Source organism: Sarcophilus harrisii, chromosome 4, assembly GCF_902635505.1.
Source record: "Sarcophilus harrisii chromosome 4, mSarHar1.11, whole genome shotgun sequence".
Lineage (NCBI taxonomy): Eukaryota > Metazoa > Chordata > Mammalia > Dasyuromorphia > Dasyuridae > Sarcophilus > Sarcophilus harrisii.
In genome coordinates this window covers 55,304,161-55,326,534 of record NC_045429.1, presented here as the reverse complement: position 1 = coordinate 55,326,534, position 22,374 = coordinate 55,304,161, and the positions used below count along the sequence as shown (strand labels likewise).

Here is a 22,374-nt window from a genome sequence, read left to right as displayed (position 1 = left end):
CTTGTAGAAGGTAGGGTTTTAGCTGGGATTTGGAAGAATCCAGGGAGGGCAGAAGACATAGATGAGGAGAATTAAAGAACTTTAGGTCAGCTAGCTATTAGGTACCAAAAGTTTATGTTTTGGGTGAGCTAGGATAGAGTTTCTAATTATAAAAATAGCAAATAAACATGAGAATTGGATATTCCTATAGCATTTTAGAAGGTTGAATGAAACATCTGTTCCTCATTTTATGCCCTGCTTACTCATCCGCTTACACTAGCTGCATAATCATAGACAAGTCATATAAGCTGTCTCTGCCTTTTATCAGCTAAAAATAGGGGGGGTGAAGGAGGTGGGGTGGAATGAAAATACCTACCATGTATTCCCCATGACCCTCAGTAAGTCTGAGGCTGCTATAATGACAGCATTATAAGGAAAAAATAAGAAATATTCACAAAAACTTTATTATATATTTAAAAGGAATAGCATGCTATACATAATATATTTGCAGTCTCATGTGCAATCATATTTTTTATTATATTGTTCCATAAATTAAAAAAAAGAGAGAGAATGGCATTATATAAAGCCAAAAATGTTAAACAAATATAAGCTCTAATTATTTTCTTATTTAGTTTTAAACTAGATATTTTAATTAAGAGAATTTTGTGGGTCAAGAGATCCTATAATGAATCCTTTTATAAAGTGAATGGATCGTAAGGAATGACCAACAGGATGATTTCAGAAAGGTCTGGAGAGACTTACACAAACTGATGCTGAGTGAAACATGCAGGGCCTAGAGATCATTATATACTTCAACAACAATACTATATGATGACTAATTCTGATGGACCTGGCCATCCTCAGCAATGAGATCAACCAAATCAGTTCCAATGGAGCAGTAATGAACTGAACCAGCTACGCCCAGCGAAAGAACTCTGGGAGATGACTAAAAACCGCTACGTTGAATTCCCAATCCCTATATTTTTGCCCGCCTGCATTTTTAACTTCCTTCACAGGCTAATTGTACAATATTTCAGAATCTGATTCTTTTTGTACAGCAAAATAACAGTTTGGTCATGTATACTTATTGTGTATCTAATTTGTATTTTAATATATTTAACATCTATTTGTCATCCTGCCATCTGGGTGAGGGGGTGGGAGGAAGGAGGGGAAAAACTGGAACAAGAGGTTTGACAATTGTCAATGCTGTAAAGTTACCCATACATATAACCTGTAAATAAAAGGCTATTAAAATATATAAAAAAAAAGTGGAATTTTAAGATGAGATTTGCTTAAATGAGCTATACTGACATATACACTCTGAGTGCAGAGGTTGTCTTATTTATTTTTATAACTCCCTGAGTGTATAGCAGGGTGTGCCTCTGCATATGGCAGACATGTCATTGTTTGGATGAATGAATCAAAAACGAAAGTACACACTGAAAGGTAATCTAAATGTTCACATAAAATAGCATAGCCTGTACTTGCTATTAGAGCTTAAAACTATAGAATATTTCAGGTATACTAAAGATTATAAAGCTTTGTATATAACATTAGGATTGCCAAATCCACGTTATGTTTTCTCTTGTTGCGTCACTGCTACTTATGACAGGTGGAAGAGTAAAGAATATCATTCGAGCCAATTAGTGATTGTTTTCTTGACCTCAGTATATCACATGTAATCATAAAATGAAATAAACGAGCCAAACAAGAATTTCCATCTCATGCTTCATACTGCATACTTGAAATCATATGCAGTTTCTCAAAACAAATTAACATACATATATATTCCATCAATGGATGAGGAGCTGTTTCACCATCCCTACTCCTAATACCTATTTCACAGGAGAGGAAAGAGTGTGTAGAAAAAATAAAGGGCATCAGTTTTTTTTGTGCATATACACCAAATTTGGTCATCCTTCCTAAGGCAGGAAAACTCATGTAGTGACCCTGTTTCAGCTGCTCAGGTATCTTATTATAAGGAAGTGCTTGTACTGCATTTTCCTGTCTTCTCCATTTTGACTCCTTGGTGAAACAGTTCAACTTTAATCTACATTGTAATCTTAAATCCCTTGACCCTTGATCCCATTGCTGATCACATTTTGCTAAAATTAAACTCTGGGATTATTCCTATCACCTTGTTCCTTTCTCCTATTCATGTTCTGCTGAATGGGCCTAGAAAATGATGAAACCATAGCTTTTCTGAATCTTTCCATCCTTCTTACCTCCTCCTTCCTTTATCTCCCTTTTAGCTGAAGTCCTTACTTCATGTTTCATCCCTAAAATGTATGGCCATTTACTGAAAGCTTCCTCCCCTTTTTATCTCTTATCACTTGTATGTTTTTCCCTACTTTTTTCCCTCTCCATTTCTGTTTCTGCTGATGTGACCTTTATCCATACCAAGGCCAACCTCTTTACATGCACTCATGATTCCATTCTCTCCTATCTTCTCCACCATCTTGCCCCATTATCATCTCCACTCTTTCTAATTTTCAGTCTCTTTCTGTTGCCTTCAGGAAAGCCCATGTCTCTCTCTCTATTAAAAACAAAAACAAAATCCAAACTGGTCTGTTAGCTTTGTTGTTCAGTCATGTCTGACTCTTCATGATCCCATCTGGGGTTTTCTGGGCATAGAGACTGGAGTGGTTTTGCCATTTCCTTCTTCAGTTCATTTTACAGATGAGGAAACTGAAGCAAATTGTCTGAAGCCAGATTTGAACTCATGAGGATGAATCTTCTTGACTCCAGGTCTGGAATTCTATTCAGCCACCCCAAGCTAGTATCTAGCTTGTTATAACATCTCTCTGTTACTAATTTTATAATATTCCCTTATCAAAGGAATAGAAGTCCATAACCATCCTAAAAATAAATTCAGTGCAATTATTTCAATTATGTTTGAGTTTAACTCCCTTTCTTTGCAGAGGTGACTGTTGAATATTGCATATAGTGATGCAGTGAATATATTGGCTTTCTTTGATTTTTCATTATAAGGGAGGGCTACAAACATGACATTAATATCTAAACCTAATTCAAAACCATATCCAAGATATAAGTATATTAGTGATATCTAATTAAAATTAATTGTTGGATCAAAAGGTATGCACAGTTGTAAAATTCTTTGGCCATATTTCCAAATTGCATTCCAGAATGGTTGGATCAGTTCACAACTTCACCAACAATGCATTAATGTTCAGTTATCCCACATCCCTTCCAATGTCCAACATTTTTCTTTTTGTCATGTTAATCACTCTGATAGGCATGAAGTAGAATCTCAGAATTGCTTAATTTTCATTTCTCTGATCAATAGTGATTTAAAGCATTTTTTCATATGACTATAGAGAGCTTTGATTTCTTTGTCTGAAAACTGCCTGTTCATATACTCTGATCATTTTTCAATTGGGGAATGACTTGTATTTTTTATAAATTTTACACTTCTATTAGAGAAACTTATTGCAAAATTTTCCTAATTTCCTACTTTTCTTATAATTTTGGTTGCCTTGGTTTTGTTTGTTTAAAAAAAACTTTAAAATTTAATATAATCAAAAATTACCTATTTTACATTTTGTAATGTATTCTGTATCTTATTGGTTCCTAAATTCTTCCCTTCCATAAATTTCATAGATAAAATATTCCATGCTCTCTTTATTTATGATATTACCTGTTATGTGTAAATTATATACCTATTTTGACTACATGTTGGTATATGGTATGAGATATTGATTTGTACCTAGTTTTTGCCATGCTGTTTTTCAGTTTTCCCAGCATTTTTGTCAAATAATGAGGTTTTATTCCCAAAGTTTGGATCTTTGGGATATAATGGATTACTATGGTCATCTATTATAATGTAATTTGTACCTTAAGTATTTTAGAATTGATTGTATGACATGAGAGACACTTGGCACAGGACCAGTCAGCATGGCATCTGTCATCAGAGAAGATCTTATGCTTTATAAGCAAAGCATAAATGCAAAAAAGAAGAAGAAATCAGAATCAGAAAAAAATGTGAGATGGGCAAAGTTAGAGAATCCACCCCAAATGTTCATATGGACTATTTGTGCCTGATCTGAGCTTTTATTGGATCGATCAGCCACAATTGGCACATTAGGATTCTAATATAGTGATGTCATTTTGGTCCTCTTCAAGAATAAAGGATAACAACAAGCAACCAATTTGTACCTAATTTATTTCACTAATCTACTACTCTATTTCTTAGCCAGTATCAGATTGTTTTGATAATTACTACTTTATAAAATAGTTTGAGATCTGGTACTGCTAGATCACTTTCTTTTGAATTTTTTTTAAATGATTCCTTTGGTATCCTTGAGCTTTTGTTCTTCTAGGTGAATTTTGTTATTATTTTTTCTAGCTCTATCAAATGATTTTTTGATAGTTTGATTAGTATGACACTGAATTTTGATAAATTGTCATTTTTATTATATTGGTTAGGCCTGCCCATGAGCAACTTATATTTTTTCAGTTGTTCAGATCTTACTTTAGTTGTGTGAAAAGTGTTTTATAATCGTGTTTAAATAATTTCTGGATTTGTCTTGACAGGTAGATCCCTAAATATTTTATACTGATTACAGTTATTTTAAAGGGAATTTCTATTTCTATTTTTTGCTGCTGGACTTTGTTGGTAATATGTAGAAATGCTGATGATTTATGTGGACTTATTTTGTATCCTGGAACTTTGCTAAAATCTTTAATAATTTCAACTAGATTTTTTTTTGTTGTTGATTTTCATGAATTTTCTAAGTATAGCATCATATCACCTGCAAAGAGTGATAGTTTTGTTTCTTCATTGCCAGTTCTAATTCCTATCATTTATTTTTCTTCTCTTATTGCTGTAAGTAACATTTCTAGTATTATATTGAATAATAGAGGTGATAATGGGCATCTTTGCTTCACCTCTGATTGTATGAGGAAAGCTTTTAGCTTATCCCCGTTACAGATAATGCTTGTTGATGGTTTTAGATAAATATTACTTATCATTTTTAAGGCAAGTTCCATTTATTCCTGTGCTCATTAGCAATTTTAATAGGAATGGGTGTTGTATTTTGTCAAAGATTTTTTCTGCCTGTATTGAGATAATCATATGATTTCTGTTGGTTTTGTTATTCATATGGTCAGTTAGTTTATCAGCTCTACGTTCCTGATATAAAATCCCACTTGCTTATAGTGTATGATCTATGTGATGTGTTGTAATCTCTTTGCTAGTATTTTATTTAAAATTTTTGCATTAATATTCATTAAGAAAATTAGTCTATTATAGTCTTTCTCTGTTTTGGTTCTTACAACTTTGGGTATCAGCACCATATTTTATGTCATAAAAATAATTTGGTAGGACTCCTTTTTCGTTTCTTTTTCCAAAAAATTTATATAGTATTGGGATTAATTGCTCTCCAAAGGTTTGGTAGAATTCACTTGTAAATCCATCTGGTTCTGGGAATTTTTCTTAAGAAGTTCATTGATGGCTTCTTCAGTTTCTTTTTCTAAGATTAAGTTTTTAATATTCCATTTTTTCTTTTGTTGGTGTGGATAATTTGTATTTTTACAGATATTCACACATTTAATTTAGATTGTCAAATTTATTGGCATATATTTGGGTAAAATAGCTTCTAACTGTTAAGGACCATGCCTAAGTGAAAGGGCAGGCCAATTGTCTGAAAGCCTCCACAGCTGTGAATCATAATAACAAGCATTTTTCAAAAGTTTCTAATCAGTCTCCTGGCTCAGCCTTTTGATATGTTGGCCCATTTAATTATCCCCACTAAAAAAGTCTTATTGGGTCTCTTCTTCCTTTCCTTCCCTGGGGGTTACCGAAGGAACCTTGGAAAGATCCTACTCATGAAGAGCTCTCCAATGCTGCAACTTCTTTGTTTCTTGTGATTCTTGTGTGTTCCAAACATGGAACATCATGTTTGGGCACCATATGTTGTGATATGAGAGTCACCTGCCAGTGACTGCTGGAGGTCTAACTCAGACCTGTAGAATGGATCTCTTCATGTGAGAGGATGATGATGATGATACAGAGACATTGAGAGGCAGTTGCATTATCTGACCTCTCTCCTCTTTCCTCTTGCCTTCAATTTATTTCATTTCCAACCCATAAGGAACATCTGCACAGCCTGCTTTGCAAGTCCTTCAAGTTCATGATTCACAGCTGTGGAGGTTTTAGGAGAATTGACCTGCCCCTTCCCCTAGGCATGGTCCTTAACACCTAACGATTGTCTTAATTTCCTCTTCTTTGGTGCTGAATTCACTCTTTCATTTTTGATGCTAGTAATTTGGTTTGTTCTTTTCTTTTTTTAATCAAATTAGCTAGTGGTTTATCCATCTTGTTGTTTTTAAAATAAAAACAGTTTCTAGTTTTATTTATGAATTCAATGGTTATATTATTTTCAGTTTTATTCATGTCTCCTTTGATTTTCAGGATTTCCAATTTGGTGTTTAATTGAGTGTTTTTAATTTGTTCTTTTTCTGATACTTTTAGTTGTATGCCCAATTCATTGACTTGTTTTTCTCTATTTTGTTGATGTAGGCAATTAAAGATATAAATTTCCCCCTAAGTACCACTTTGGCTGCATCCCATAAATTTTAGTATGCTGTCTCATTTTTTGTCATTTTCTTTAATGAAATTATTAATTGTTTCTATGATTGTTCTTTGATCCACTTGTTTTTTGGATTAGATTTTTAATTAATTTTAATCTTTCTATTGTCTTTGGATATATTTGAATGTAATTCTTTTTTTTATTATAGCTTTTTATTTACAAGATATATGCATGGGTAATTTTTCAGCATTGACAATTGCAAAACCTTTTGTTCCAATTTTTTCCCTGCTTCCCCTCACCCTCCTCCTCCAGATGGCAAGTAGACCAATACATGTTAAATATGTTAAATTATATGTTAAATACAATATATGTATGCGTGTCCATACAGTTATGTTGCTGCACAAAAAGAATCAGACTTTTAAATAGTGTACAATTAACCTGTGAAGGAAATCAAAAATGCAGGTGGGCAAAAATAGAGGAATTGGGAATTCTATGTAGTGGTTTATACTCATTTGCCAGAGTTCTTTCTCTGGGTGTAGCTGGTTCAGTTCATTACTGCTCTATTGGAACTGATTTGGTTTGTCTCATTGCTGAAGAGGATCACATCCATCAGAATTATATTAATTAAGTTAAGAATTAGTTAAAAATTAAGAATTAAGTTAAGAATTACAAATATTATCTTGTCATATAGAAATATAAACTCTTAAACCTTATTGAATATTTATATTTTCTGTTTCTTCTTTCTTTTTTATCTTTTTATATTTCCCTTAAGTCTTGCATTTGTAGGACAAACTTTTTATTCAGCTTTGGTCTTTTAATTAGAAATGGTTGAAAGTCCTCTATTTCATTAAGTATCTATTTTTTGCACTGAAAGATTATGTTCAGTTTTTTGGGGGAGGTGATTCTTGATTATAATCCTAACTCCTTTGCCTCTTGGTATATTATCTTCTAAGCCCTTCTGTTCTTTTATGTGGAAGCTCCCAAATCTTGTGTAATTCTGACTGTAGTTCCATGATATTTGAATTGTTTTTTTTTCAGTTTGCAATACTTTCTCCTTGATTTGTCAGCTCTGTCAGATTTGTCTATAATGCTCCCGGGAGTTTTCATTTGAGATTTCTTTCAGGTTATGATTGGTGTATTCTTTCAATTTCAGTTTTGCCCTCTGGTCTAATATATCAAGGCAGTTTTCTTTCATAATTTCTTGAAAGATGTTGTCCAGGCCTTTTTGTTTTGTTTTGTTTTAATCACGGCTTTAAGGTAGTCCAATTATTTTTATATTATTCTTCTGACTCTATTTTCTAAGTCAGTTGTTTCTCCAATGAGAAATTTCACATTTTTCCCTATTTTAAAATTTTTTTAAATTTTGTTTCATGTTATCTTGATGGTTCACATAGTCATTAGTTTCTACATTTCCAGTTCTTATTTCTAAGATTTTTATTTTTTTAGGGAGTTACTTTCTACAGTAAATTTTTGTACATGTTTTCCCATGCTGTTGATCCTTTTTTCCCACGATTCCTTTGCATTACCCTCATTTCTCCTTCCCCTCCCAATTTTTCTTCTACTTCTCTAATTTGCTTTTTAAAATGCTTTTTCAGGAATTCTTTTTGGGCCTGAGACCAAATTACATTTTTCTTTCAGGCTTCACATATATGATTTTGACGTAATTGTACTCTTCTAAGTTTATGCTTTGATCCTTTTTATCACTATGATAACTTTCTATTGTCAAGTTCAGGAGCTTTTTGGCTCATTTTTTAAATGCCTTTTTTGTGATTTGGTGTTTTTATGTACATGCTATCTACCTCCAGAGAGAAAACTGATAAATTCAGAGTACAGATTATAGCATATTTTTGAATTTTATTTTTCTTGGGGTTTTTTGATGTGTTTTCTTTTGTACCATGATAAATGTGGAAATGTTTTGTATGATTTCACATGTATAATCACTATCCTATTGCTTACCTTGTCAAGGGAGAGCAAGGAGAGAATTTGGAACTCAAAATTTTAAAAAATGAGAATTAAAAAGTTTTTTTTATGTTAACTAAGAAATGTTTAATGAATAAATAAGAATACCTTTTTTTTAAAAAAAGAGCTTGATTATAGGTGATTCCTGGAAAGGATGATTATAGAGAAGGAGTTGGGCTACTTTTCTGTCTTTGGGCTTATAGGAAACCAGATAAGGCTATGTCCTAAGGTATTGATAATGAGAGAGTATGAAGGTATCTTCCTGTGTATATGTGTGTGTGTAGAAGGGGATATTTGGGAGAGAGTTAGAATAACTCTCAACTTCCCTAAGTTCCAGGACTTTGTCTTCCCTATCCCTCATCCTTTCATATTTTGTATCCTCTATTGTTGTTCAGTTATTCTTCAATAATGTTCAACTCTTTAGGAATCCATTGGAATTTTGGCAAAAATACAGGAATGGTTTGCCATTTCCTTCTCCAGTTCATTTTACAGATGAGGAAATTGTGGCAAATAAGTGACTTGCTCAGAAACATACAGCTAATAAGCCTGTGAGATGGAATTTTTTTAATGTTATGAAAATGTTTCTTTTATTTTTTTAATTCCAGAACAGAATAAATTAAATAAAAAATAAAAAGTAAACAATCAATCAATACTGTGTTTTAAGCACTATGCTAACTCTACTAATTGATGAATCTGTAATAGATAATAAATTTAAACAGAGTTAAAATAAAAGGATCACATACAAATTGAAAAGCATGTCCTTTTTGATTCTTTTTCAGGTATGGATAGTTTTTAGAAGTTTAATTTACATTGAAGAGTTGAAAAATAAAGTGTATTCATATATACACACATACATATACATGCATGTGCACACATACATATATGAGGGTATATAATGTATATATTCATATTTGTCTCTGTGTGTATATCTTTGCATGTATTTTAGCCTGTGCATATCAGCCAATGGTTTTTTTTTTTAATTAAAGCTTTTTATTTTTCAAAATATATGCATGGATAATTCTTCGACATTAACCCTTGCAAAACCTTGTGTTTCAATTTCCTTCCTTCCCCCTAGATGGCAAATAGTCCAGTGTACGTTAAACATAGTAGAAATATGTGTTAAATCCAATGTATGCATACATATTTATATAATGATCTTGCTGCACAAGAAAAATCAAATCAAATCAGAAAAAAATGAGAAAGAAAACAAAATGAAAGCAAACAACAACAAAAAGAATGAAAATATTATATTGTGATCCACACTCAGTGCCCACTGTTCTCTGTCTGGGTGCGAATGGCTCTCTTCATCACAACACCATTGGAACTGGCCTGAATCATCTCATTGTTGAAAAGAGCCCTGAACATCAGAATTGATCATCTTAAAATCTTGCTGTTGCTGTGTGCAATGATCTCCTGGTTCTGCTCATTTCACTTATCACCAGTTCCTGTAAGTCACTCCAGGCCTCTCTGAAATCATCCTGCTGGTAGTTTCTTATAGAACAGTAATAATATTCCATAACATTCATATACCATAGCTTATTCAGCCATTCTCCAATTGATGGGCATCTATTAACTTTCCAGTTTCTTGTCACTATGAAAAGGGCCATCACAAACATTTTTGTACATGTAGGTCCCTTTGTCTCCTTTAAGATCTTTTTGGGATACAGGCTGCATCAAAGAGTATGTACAGTTTGATAGTATGGGTATAGTTTCAAATTGTTCTTCAAAATAGTTCAATCAGTTCATAGTTCCACCAACAATGTATTGGTGTCTCAGTTTCCCTACATCCCCTCCAACAGGATTATTTTTTCATGTCATCTTATGGTTCTCTCTCTCTCCCTTTCTCTCTCTCTCTCTCTCCTGAAGCAATTGGAGTTAAGTATGGCTCTTATTTAAAAAAAAAAAAAAAAAGATCTGATATTTTATTTTCCCCTACTTACAAGCAAAAACAATCTTTATACATATAGGTCCTCTTCCTTTAAAAAAAAATCTCTTTGGTATACATATTAGTATGCTTGGTCAAATGGTATATGTACTTTGTATATAGTTCCAATTTGTTCTGTTGAATCTGTATATAACTTTACTAATGGTGCAACAGTGTCTCAATTTTCCTACATTCCCTCTAACATTTTTCATTTTCATTTCTTATCATATTAGCCAATTTGATAGGGGTGCAGGGATAACTCAGAGTTATTTAACTTGAATTTCTTTAATAGTGATTTAGAGCATTTATTCTTATGATTATAGATAACTTTGATTACTTTATTTGAAAACTGGGAATGGCTCTTACTTTCATAAATTTGACTCACTTCCTGTATACTTGAGAAATGAGGTTTTTATTAGAGAAACTTGGTATAAAAAATATTTTTCTCCAGCTTTTGGACCCTTCCCATGGACAGTGACAATGATTGCTTTGCATGGTAGAACTTAAATAGTCCTTGTCAAGAAGTCTCAGACAAGGTTGGAATCAGCTTTCAATATCATCTTCATACTGAAAAAAAGGAAGAAAGAGAAAAGAAAAAAATTAGAAAAATAAATGCATATGGAACCCATTTGGTTTTGGATCAAGGATCATGAAAAACTGAGGCCTCCCAAATATTAATATATGTGGTATCAGAGGGACAATTAGGCCTGAAGTCACACATGCATGGCAAAGAGTCTCCACATAACTAGAATCTGAGAAGCCCACATTTCTTATTTGAATACCCAGCCTAAGCTGAGGAGAATTCCTAAACTCTCATTTTACTCCATCAGGCCTAGCCTAATCAAAGCTACATGGAGTTACCTGGTACCTTACCAAAGAGGGGCCTACTAAGGTGGGACTCAGGCACTGCCAAGTCTGTTGCATCCTTATCCCTTAGCATTTCAACTATAATGGGCTTTCCCTGCTTCCCTTCTCCATGCCCATTTGGGTTGAGGACTTATGTGTAGCTAAGCCCTTTTACTCCAACTGCCACTTCCTCTGCTGACCTGGGTGCCTCAAGCAAAAGATGGGCAGGCCCGGACAGATGGTAGGAAATCTCTCTGCCCTCAAAGAGCCCACTTACCAAGTCTGAACTCCAATGTGGTTCTAGGGCCTTATCAAAACTTAAGGAGTCACCTGGTACCAAAAGCCATTTCTTTAGAAATACCAGTGGACATATCAGAGGGCAGAATGATAGTGAAAGAGTTTGTGGAATATGTTTGTCATTGTTGGCGTCCCTTTTGTGCGGAATATATTTGTCACTGCTAGCATCCCTTTTGAGAAATGAACTCATTCATCCGGGGGAGATTCTGAAGAATGATAAAAATGTACTGAATAATGAGGTTCGGGGTGGGATTAGGGAAGGAATGGTGAGAAGAGGGCAAAATTGAGGCCTTTCACCACCTATATCACTACCCCTCCTGAACTTTATTCCTTTACTACAAATATTGAGGAAAATATGATTCACCTTTTTGTTCTAGATGCTACATTTAGGAAAGATATTAGAGATGAATTAAATCAATGCTCATCATTAAGTGCTATAAGGACTCATTCCAGTCTTGAGTAAATTAACCCTTCCTTCCCCACACCCTTCCACCACTGCCTAAAAAAAGGAGTATGGATTAAAGATGGTCTTTTTTCCCATATTGGAGGCCAGTAGCTAAAACACTGGCTGATAGATGACAATCAGGATCCAGGAAAGATTTTGACAGGTTAGAGCATCTAACTAAATCTAATACAATTAAATTCAGTTAAAAAAAATAATATCTTACTCTAGGATTTAAAAAAAAATCAACTTCAGAGATACAACAAGGGGAGATATGATTAGGCAACAGTTTGTCTGAAAAATATCTGAAGGGTTTTTAGTGAATCTAGGCAACCAGGTGGTACAGTAGATAGAGCCCCAGGCCTGAGATCAGGAAGACCGAAGTTCGAATGTGGTCTCAGACACTTACTAGCTGTGTGATCCTAGGGAAGTCACTTTATGTCTCAGTTTCTACAACTGTAAAATAGAGGTAATAATAGCATCTACCTCCCAAGATTGAGGACATATGAGATATTTGTGAGGACCATATCTGGCACACAGTAGGTATTTAATAATTGCTTATTTACTAACTTTCCCTCGTTATTTAAGCCTATGAAGATGCTTTGGGATCCTGTGACTTGTCATTTTTGATTCCACCTGGCAGGGAGGATATATCTATTATAGGGAACTCAGGGTAAGACCTCAGTGTGTTCCAGGGAATCTCTCAAAGAGCCTCGACCCAAGACCCATAAATGCATGGAGTCATAGGCCAAAACAATTAGAGATCAATCAGGTTCCAACTATGAGGGACAGGGAGGCTTGCCAGTTCAATAGCAGAAAGTTAAATAGTCAGCAGTAAGTAACACCAGAGTGGGTCTCAGGCTGAACTAGGAGCCAGTTCAAAGTAACATGTGAACAACACAGTGATCAAAGGCAGGGTATTATTGATCATGGCAGCCTCAGATATTTAACTTCCTAGTGTTTGTTAGCTCCCCTTCTGAGCTTGAGGTCATGATACCAGTCACACCTCCTCATTTTATTTAGAAGACTGTAGTTTCTATATTAAAGGGCAGTGGAAGACATATTGATTGCATCATACAATAGTTTTCCTCTAAATCATTGATACAAATGCTTGCCAGGGTCCAAGATGGTCTTAAGTCATATTACTAGAGTCCTCCAGGACTCATTCTATTAATTATTTGTGAGGACAGCTGTTTACCCATGAATTAAGTTAATCATGTAGCCCACACTTCTTCATTTTATCCATAAGGATAGCATGAAACACCTTGCCAGATGTCTTGTTGAAATTAGTTGTAGTAGAGAATCTATTAAGGAGAAATAAAAGGATCTAGTTAAAGTTGGATGACATAAATTTCCTAGTCAGGGAAGGACCTATTCTTGTTCTTACTATCACTAATAAGGACTAATAGCCTTCTATTTCAAAGCTTCTTGAACTGTGGGTTGTAACCCTATATTGGGTTGCATGATTGAATATGGGGGTCATGAAATTATGATTTATTATTATTATTATTATTTGATTTATATACCCATTTTATATACCTATATACCCAATGTTGTGTAAAAATTTCTTGGGTTAAAAGAGGTCATGAGGGGAAAACTTTTAAGAAGTCCTACTTGATTTGACCATAATTTCCTGACATTCTGTTATTAACAGAATTGACAATCTGTTCTTAACCTTCATCAAGACTTCCAACACCTTCACCCTTCAGTACCTTTTTAGGGCACTATCCCTGCTCTCATTTAAATGTACTACTTTCCAAATCTTGACACTATAGTTAAGCAATTCAATTTCATACTGTAGTGATCCTTTACTCTATTGTACAGTTGCCACTCATCTCTTGCTAAACCCCAGCCTTAGATTACTCTCATCATCTCTCTGCACTGATCCTGCTCATGGGCTTTTGAACAGAGCAGGAGGAAGTTATATAAACATTCTGAGTATTCAAAAAATTTCTGCTATCCAACATGAACTGAGTCCTCATTACAACAAAGCAATCCTTTCCCTCATCCCTGACATCCTCTTATTCATCATAGAAACTACAGTATTGAAAACTTTCTCTTCTCTCCTTAAGCCTTCTACACTTCTGCCTTTCCTTACCTGATTACTTTTGAAGACATTTGAAACCCTGCAAAGAAAGCTAGGTAACTTTTTATTTCAAAACCCCTTGACATTAGTGCTTCTCTTCCTTCTTTCCTTCAATCTCTGATAGTTAGCCCTACATGTACCAAAAGCACATGCTTTGAAAGCAAATCCCAGCCTCTTTTATGACTCTTCAATTACCTCCTCCCAAATTCTTATCATCTCTTTATCTACAGATTCCTTTCCTACAACTTTCAAACAGTACAAATCTTCCCATCCTAAAACCCCAAACAAAGCCTACCATCCCCTCAAACTATTTAAAACTCTCTTCCTTTTCTTAATCAAACTTATAACCTCCACTTTCTCTCCTCTCACTCCTATCTTTGCAAGTTGACTTCCAACCTCATCATTAAACTCTAAAATTACCAATGATTATTTAATTACTAAATCTTAGGGTCTTTTCTCAGGCCTCATTCTTCTTGACTCTGCAGCTGCATTGGACCTTCTTCTGATTACCCTTTCCTTTCTAGGTTTCGATGACATGGTTTTTTCCCATTTCTTCCACATATCTGACCTATTCTCAGACCCCTTTGTAGAATCTTCCTCTAAGTCCTATTTAATAACTCTTTGAGTTATCCCAATAAAATTGAGTTATCCCAAATGTTCTGTCTTAGATATTCTTCTCCCTCTTACTCTCTTAGTGACCTCATCAACTCTTATGAATTTAATTATCAGATGACTTACAGATCTATATATCCATCCCCAGCTTCTCTCCCTAGCTTCAGTCCCTCAACAACAATTGCAATTGGACATTTTAAACTTCATGATTCAGAATCATCTCAAACTCAACATATATAAAGTTCATGTCCCCACCTCTCTTTTAAATACCCTATTTTCAATGAAAGCATTATCATTCTTCTAGTTCAAGACTGTAGCATTATATTCAACCCTTCCCACCATAAAGGAGTAGTCTTTCCCTTCTCCTCTGAATATAACCAATATTTAATGGTCTTCTAATTGGTCCCTTTGCCTTCTTTCCCCATTCTATCCATCCTCTGCACAGGTGCCAAAGTGAAGTTTCCCTAAGTGCCCATCTAATTGGGTGATTCCTTACTCAATAAATTCTTTAATTGTCTCTATGATAAAATAAAAAGGCCTCTGTTTAGCTTTTAAAGCCCTTCATAACCTGGACCCACTCTATCTTTCTAGCTTCATCATATATTATGATTATTACCATACAGAATTTTTCGAAAAGGAATAAAACAGAAAGGTAAGATGGAGAATGGAAGGTATGGAAAGAGTCTGTCTCTGCAGATTGACCTGCCCTTGAATCTGGCTTTGCTTTTTGACTCTTGATAAGCAAATAAGAATTGATCAGGAGTCCTGTAATACTTATCCAACTAGAGAGCAAAGACAAAGCAAGTTAAGGGAACCACAAATCATACTAGTCTAATTGCATAAATCCACACACCACAATCTTAGAATAAAGGACATCAGCTGCTCACAAAAGGGATGTTCCTGAGATAGAGAGATTCAGCCCTCTGAAAGCTACAGAAAGGTTGATGTTTCTTTGGATCATTCTCTGATGTTGGGTTAAGTGCATAAATGCTAGTTGTTAGAGAAAAAGGGTGAATATAAGACTGTTCCACCTGACTGAAGAAGAACAAGTGCATGGTCTGTTGTAAGTAATTAATCTTGCCCTCAAAGAGCTTACCTTGGGGAGAGAAGAGATAGTGATTGTAATTACACTTGTGATATCATTGATAAAGGGAATTTTTGGATAAGGAAATCTTCTCTATCCCTGTAAGTCTGAGCAAGTTATATTCTTCCAGAGTTTCTTGTGACAGAGGTATTGGCAGATCACCTATGACCTCAGTTAGATTTGAATGCAATTGAGAAACAGTGAAAAAAATTAATAAAAGTACAATAGAACATAGCTAATGGTGATATGTGGTTTTTGATCATTGTGCTTTAGCAGATCCTATTTTTATGTAAGTTTAATTACACCAGCCCAGAGAACTGAGAGATTAGGTGTGTTTCCCATAATCATTCAGTAAGTGCTTGTCAGAGGCAGAATAAAGAGACAGAGACACAACATATAAACAGGTGTGTACCCAATAATTTGAGGAGGAAGGAGCTAGCTCTAAAGACTTCCTGTGTGAGATGCACATGAGTTGAGCCTTAAAGAAAGTTAGAGATTCTGCATCTTAGTCAGGTCCCTTGTAGTTAGAGTTGATGCCTCCCTAAAAAGGGAGTTCTACAGCTCTCTAGCTCTCCTAATTTCAGGTTCATTGAATGTCAACCATAGCTCAAGAGTGTTATTTGCTACAATTCGACCAATGATCCTTAAAGTGGGGTTAAAATACAAAGAAGTACCAGGTCAAGTTCATGGCTTACCAGGGAGACACTGTCCATGTCAATGCCAAAGCTTTAGCATGTTAATTTGGTTAACAAGTTAATCTAGTCATATGAATGACACAGGAAGGCATTCATTAACACCTTCCACCTAAGCATTATGTAGTAAATAGTAGTCACTCTAAAAAGGTATTTAATTTGCAATATTCCCAAGGCCATTGTGGCTCTGGTTAAACCAAACTTCAGCCCATCTTAATCCCAAAGAGGCTGTGGAGAACCGGTCAGTTCTGTAGGCATGCTGTGACCCAACTTCAATCCAAACCAATCCTATCCAGCCCAATCCAACAACTGTTATTAAGCACTTTTTACGTGCAAGTTCCTGAGTTAGGTATAGAGCTAAAAAGACCAAAACAAAACACAAAACAGTTCCTGCCTTCAAAGAGCTAGCATTCTACTGGAGGAAAAAAAAAAGAGTATTAAGAGCTAGAACTGTAAGTCTTTATCTATCATTGCAATCTGTGCCAGCCATCTAGAAATCATCCATTTCAACACTCTTATTTTATACATGAAGAACAGATTCCCAAAGAATTTCAGTGATCAGGGAAGGTAACATTGATGGAGCCAAATTTGAAACCAGATCCTTTGAATCTAAATCCATCTTGCATTCTATTGTATTACCTCCAGAATAATAACTTTCAAGAGTGTCTTCAAATAATCTGGTCAACATACTACTACAGTGACCCAAGATGGGTGTGTGTGTGTGTGTGTGTGTGTGTGTATATATATATATATATATATATATATATATATATATACACACATATATGTGTGTGTGTGTGTGTGTTCAGTGTAAATGATCTTGCTTTCCAATACCAAGTCAAGATTAATCTTGCTGGAAACGAAGCTGTCCTGCTGAAATCCAGTTCTCATAAATCCTTGATGAAACCTAGGGTTAGCCTGCCTCCATTCATTTACAGAAAACTGGGACATTTCTCCAGATCTAAGCAATGAGGTTGGGGGTTAGGGGGCACAGGAAGAGAGAACCAAATCTGCCACCAACCTCCCTATTGTCATGTTGGAAAATGTGGAAGAGGTTAGTGAACATGATTGGGGGTGGGTGGAGCGAGAATAGCATCTCTAAAACTTATTTCTTCAAAATATACTTTACAAAATATAAAATCTGATTCATTGATGTCAGTTGGTTCCTAGCCACCCTGCAGGTTCTGTCAGTCAGCTGGACACTGATATTAGGAGGTGCAAGAAAAGGGGCCAGGAAAGAGGCAGCTCTCAGTTCTAGCAAGCAGCTGGGTCATGTCTGTTCAGGAACCAAACTTACCTGATCCTGGGAGCTTGGGGTATGCAATTAGCCATTTTAACACCCCTATTGAAGAAAGGAAAATGAAACATCAATCCTGAGATGAGAGAGAAAGAACACATACAACACACACACACCCCAAAACCTCAAACCTCTGAAGCTTCCTTATTGTGAACCGAAAGGGGGAGTGTGTGTGATGCAGCCTCCCTGTTGGTAGGTGATTTCTGAAAGATCTAGTCCTCACACTTCCTGAGGAGGCAGTCAGAAGAACAAAGCCTGCAGAGGTAGCTTTTCTCTTCATCGTCCCAGACCCGGCTGCCAATTGGCCTCCTGTCCCCCCCAGCACCATCCTGGGGGAAAGAAAGAGATGAAGTGGAAGGGGATTGTTATCGCCGCCATCCTGCAGGCACAGGTCCCAATTACAGGTAAGGCCAGGTTTTCAGATAGCAGGGGGGACTCTTAGAAATTCATTGGAGAAGGGGGAAAGAAACGGGTCTCTCCATCAAATCACCATCCTTCTGGCATCAATCAGAGAAGGGGAGCGGTGATGGGGAGTCAGGATGAGATCCTACCTATGTTACCTCTATCCTCATTACGAGAAACTTGGGCATTGTTTCCAAACTAGCCATTCAAAGGCAACTTTCCTACATGTCACCTCTTTCTTCTAGATATAAATTCTCCTCCCTCCTCCCCTTGCCCAGCCATAAAGGAAAACCTTCGGGAGGAAATGAGGTGGGGGTCAAGACATAAGGGCAATTGAAGCAGCTGCTGATATCTAATGGGAGGAGGGTATAAAGTAAGGCAAATCTGAACCAGGAACTGTCCTCTGAGCCATGTTTCATGAGACATGTCTTGCCTTTAGATTTGGGTCATCCATTTGCTGTTTGGATCCTTTTCTTCTTTGCAAACTCAGAAGTATTTTCAAGCTTCCTGGAAGGCTATCTTAGGATGAACGATAAGTGGACCAAGAGAAAAAGTTGGAGTTGAGTGGCAGAAGTAGTGTGTTGGGAAGGCTGTTCCATTTGCAACCAATTTTTCCTGAATCCTCAAGAGGATATCCAGCCGCTTTAGCCAGACCAGGCTCTCCTTTTGAGTGCCATCAAAAAAATTTTATGAAAAGACCACATTTTCAAAAATCTTAGTCATAGCTGGCCCTGCAGATTCATGGCAAAAAGAGAGGCCTGCCGGCGGGCCCATGACACACCCAACCTGGGCTCTGTTACAGCTCTTGTGTTATTTTCTAGGCTGATGAGGGGTGGAGGGCAACTGGGGGGAGGCGGGGAAGAGGCTGGGGACAGCAAGAAAGTATAAAGGCAAAACAATGGATGCTAAGGCTGGTCTTTGATTCTGGAGATATCCTAACTAGCAGTAACCATCAAATGACCTTGTTTCAATGTTCACTACAGGACTATTTTTTTTTTTTTTTTTTGTCTTGTCTTCTAGCTCAGAGCACTGGGAAGAAAATGAATGACTAGATTTAGTAGGGCCAGATATAGGAACTTAATTTTTATCAAGAATGAGGTGAGCCTGATTTGAACTTAAAGAGATGAAGAAAGGAGTTGGAAATGGAAACTGCCTTCCAACAGATGCAGACCTCTCTTCATATCAGTTCCCAACACTTTAGGCATCTAACTCTATGTTCTGAAGCCTCTGGAAGATGAGAAAGAAAGTTTGGGTGATTAAGAGAACAGCATGGCACCTTGCATCTCTTAGGAGCACACACTCTCTTTGTGTCTTTAGTGCAAGGTTATGGGAAATTGGGCGCCATGACATTTTCTGTAATTACACAGCTTTTTCTGCTTAACATTATCATTGTGAATGAGTCACATTGCAAAGCCGTTTGCCCGCAAGTGCAGTCCAAGTATTTTTGAAAACAATATCTTATAGAAACTCCTTGATGCCTAAGCAAACAGTAAAAATATGTTGAATTTAGGGTGTGGGGATGATCAATCAATTGGCACGTGGGGCTTATGGGAGAATCTAGGGCTAAACTGATTGAGTAATATTGACTTTACCCATGAGATACTGTATGACTGACTTGGACTATCCTCCGTCCCCCAAACTCCCTCAAACCAAAATGAAGTTTAGCTGTGATTCCATTTTACCATAGGGTGGTGAAGAGTATATCTGAGACTCCTCTTTCAGAGAAAGGGCAGAACAGGGAGCTTGGAGGATTTACCTCTTGAAGACAAAACAGAAAGTCAATGGGCTAACTTGTCAGCTTTTCTACAATCCCATTATTTCAACATCTGAATGATGTCTGCAGCTGCCCAGATGAAAATGATTTAACTCAAGATTGCTGGCAAAAAGATTTTTTTCCCCAAATGGCTGGCATAGCAGCCCGGACCCTAGTGGAAAGTCTTCTAGTAAATTTGGATATACACTCCAGATTTATTGTGGAGGAAAAAAATAGGGTGACTTTGATTTCTTTTTTTTTCTTTTTTTTTTTTTATTTAATAGCCTTTTATTTACAGGATATATACATGGGTAACTTTACAGCATTAACAATTGCCAAACCTCTTGTTCCAATTTTTCACCTCTTACCCCCCCACCCCCTCCCCTAGATGGCAGGATGACCAGTAGATGTTAAATATATTAAAATATAAATTAGATACGCAATAAGTATACATGACCAAAACGTTATTTTGCTGTACAAAAAGAATCAGACTCTGAAATATTGTACAATTAGCTTGTGAAGGAAATCAAAAATTCAGGTGTGCATAAATATAGGGATTGGGAATTCAATGTAATGGTTTTTGTGACTTTGATTTCAGAGGCCAAACTATTACAATGCCTTCGTCACAGTGGCAGTTGGATATAGGAAAAAGAATCCTGGATATATAATCTGATCCTGATTTGACTATTTACTATTAGAGGACCACTGAACAAATTACCCCAATGGACCTCAGTTTCCTTGCCTATAGAATGAGAGCACTGAATTAGTTAACCTAAGTCCTTTCTAACTCTAAAACTATAGTTCTATGAAATAGCCACAAAGCTAGAATTTGAATTGAGGCTTTTTTTTCCCTCTTATTTGAAAACAAAATTTTTAGAAAATTATATTTATCTTTCATTTTTATCATGATTTTTTACAGCATTACCACATCTCGATTTTTCTTTCTAAAGCAACAATATATAGGTCACCCTTCAAAGCAAATGAGCAATTAAAAAAAAAAACAAATAATAATCAGACAGTAGTCTTATTGACTTTGCTGGAATATGATAAAACTTAAATTGAGAAGCATTTCAAATAATATATATATTCATACTACAAACATCAGTTATGCTTTTGTATCCTTACTGATACTTCCCATCCATGTCCCAGGAATACTCCCTTTTTCCAATGATGAAGAGCCAGGGCAGTAGATTAAGAATACTAACAATGTCCCATAGACAACACCGAGGTCCAACTGGCAAAGATTTATGAATGAAGACAAATGGCCTGGACTATTGTTTGCTATTTGACTGATACCCAGAAAAAGATACAACTATCCAAGGTTTGTGTTTACCCATCAACACCCAATTATATCATAAAACAAGTAGTAAGTGATTCAAATCCATTTGATAATGCTTTACTCACTTCACTGGAGATTTATTAGTACAACTGATCACAAATTTAGGAGTTCAATACTAATCCCTCTACTTTGACCCCCAAATGGGGATATTCCCTAATGGACTTAAAGGATTTACTTGTCCATGATGATCCACGTAAATATCTTATTGTTTTTCATTTAATTTATAGGGAAGTATCCTCAGAAAAAAATATATTTAAGTAAATTCAGCATCCTATGACTATTACATAGAAGAAGGAACATTTAAAGAAAAATCCATCTAGTTGTCAATTACCTGGTATTATACAGTCTTGCAATTTAATTGCATACAAAGGAGAAAATCTGTATTTAGATAAGAGTGCATGTACAACACGTAACTGGGTCTGTAAGAAAAAATTTGTTAATATGAATTTAAAAGTAATAACTATACAATGTTCCTAGTATAAGCAATTTGCATCCTACTGGAATGGGAGAAATGTTTAAGCATAAGAGGAATATTCGTGAAAATTATATAAGAATGGGATCTTTCATCTTAGTTCATTTATGCCCCTAAAAATTCTTTTCTTTGATACAAGAATCAATCACTTCTTGTAAGCCAGAGCTTCTCAGATTTCTCTGCCCATGATTTCTTGGCCTCTTAGGAAAGGACAAAATCCTGCGCAATTTGCTATTACAGTTCCCTCCAAAACCTTTGGAACCACATAATAATTTTGTGGAGCTTTTGCCTAAATAAATAGGAGTGTGGCTCCTTTTTTAAAAAGTTCATATTCTATGTGTGCTTTGAAAAGCTATTTTAAAAGAACCAAAGTATATTTTTAAAGTTTTGTCTATGTACTTTTTTTATATAGCTTTTTATTTACAAGATATATGCATAGGTAATTTTTCAGCATTGACAATTGCAAAACCTTTTGTTCCAACTTTTCCCCTTCTTCCCCCCACCCCTTCCCCCAGATGGCAGGTTGACCAATACATGTTAAATATGTTTAAGTATAAGAACTAAAGTATTTTTTAAAAGCTTCAATAGAGTAGGTGGAAAAATTCACAAAGACACAGAAACAAATGGCAGTTTTATTAC

The 22,374-nt window shown here is 35.6% G+C and overlaps 1 protein-coding gene across 1 annotated transcript in view; it reads left to right on the top strand.

Moving 5' to 3' along the window:
* The first annotated feature begins 17,286 nt into the window (after nucleotides 1-17,286).
* CD247 (CD247 molecule) overlaps nucleotides 17,287-22,374 on the top strand; it is a 92,727-nt gene continuing 87,639 nt past the window's right edge. Inside the window, exon 1 of the mRNA XM_012547631.3 lies at nucleotides 17,287-18,173. Within this exon, the coding sequence (XP_012403085.1) occupies nucleotides 18,116-18,173 (58 nt within the window). The 5' untranslated portion in view covers nucleotides 17,287-18,115. The remainder of the gene's footprint in view (nucleotides 18,174-22,374) is intronic.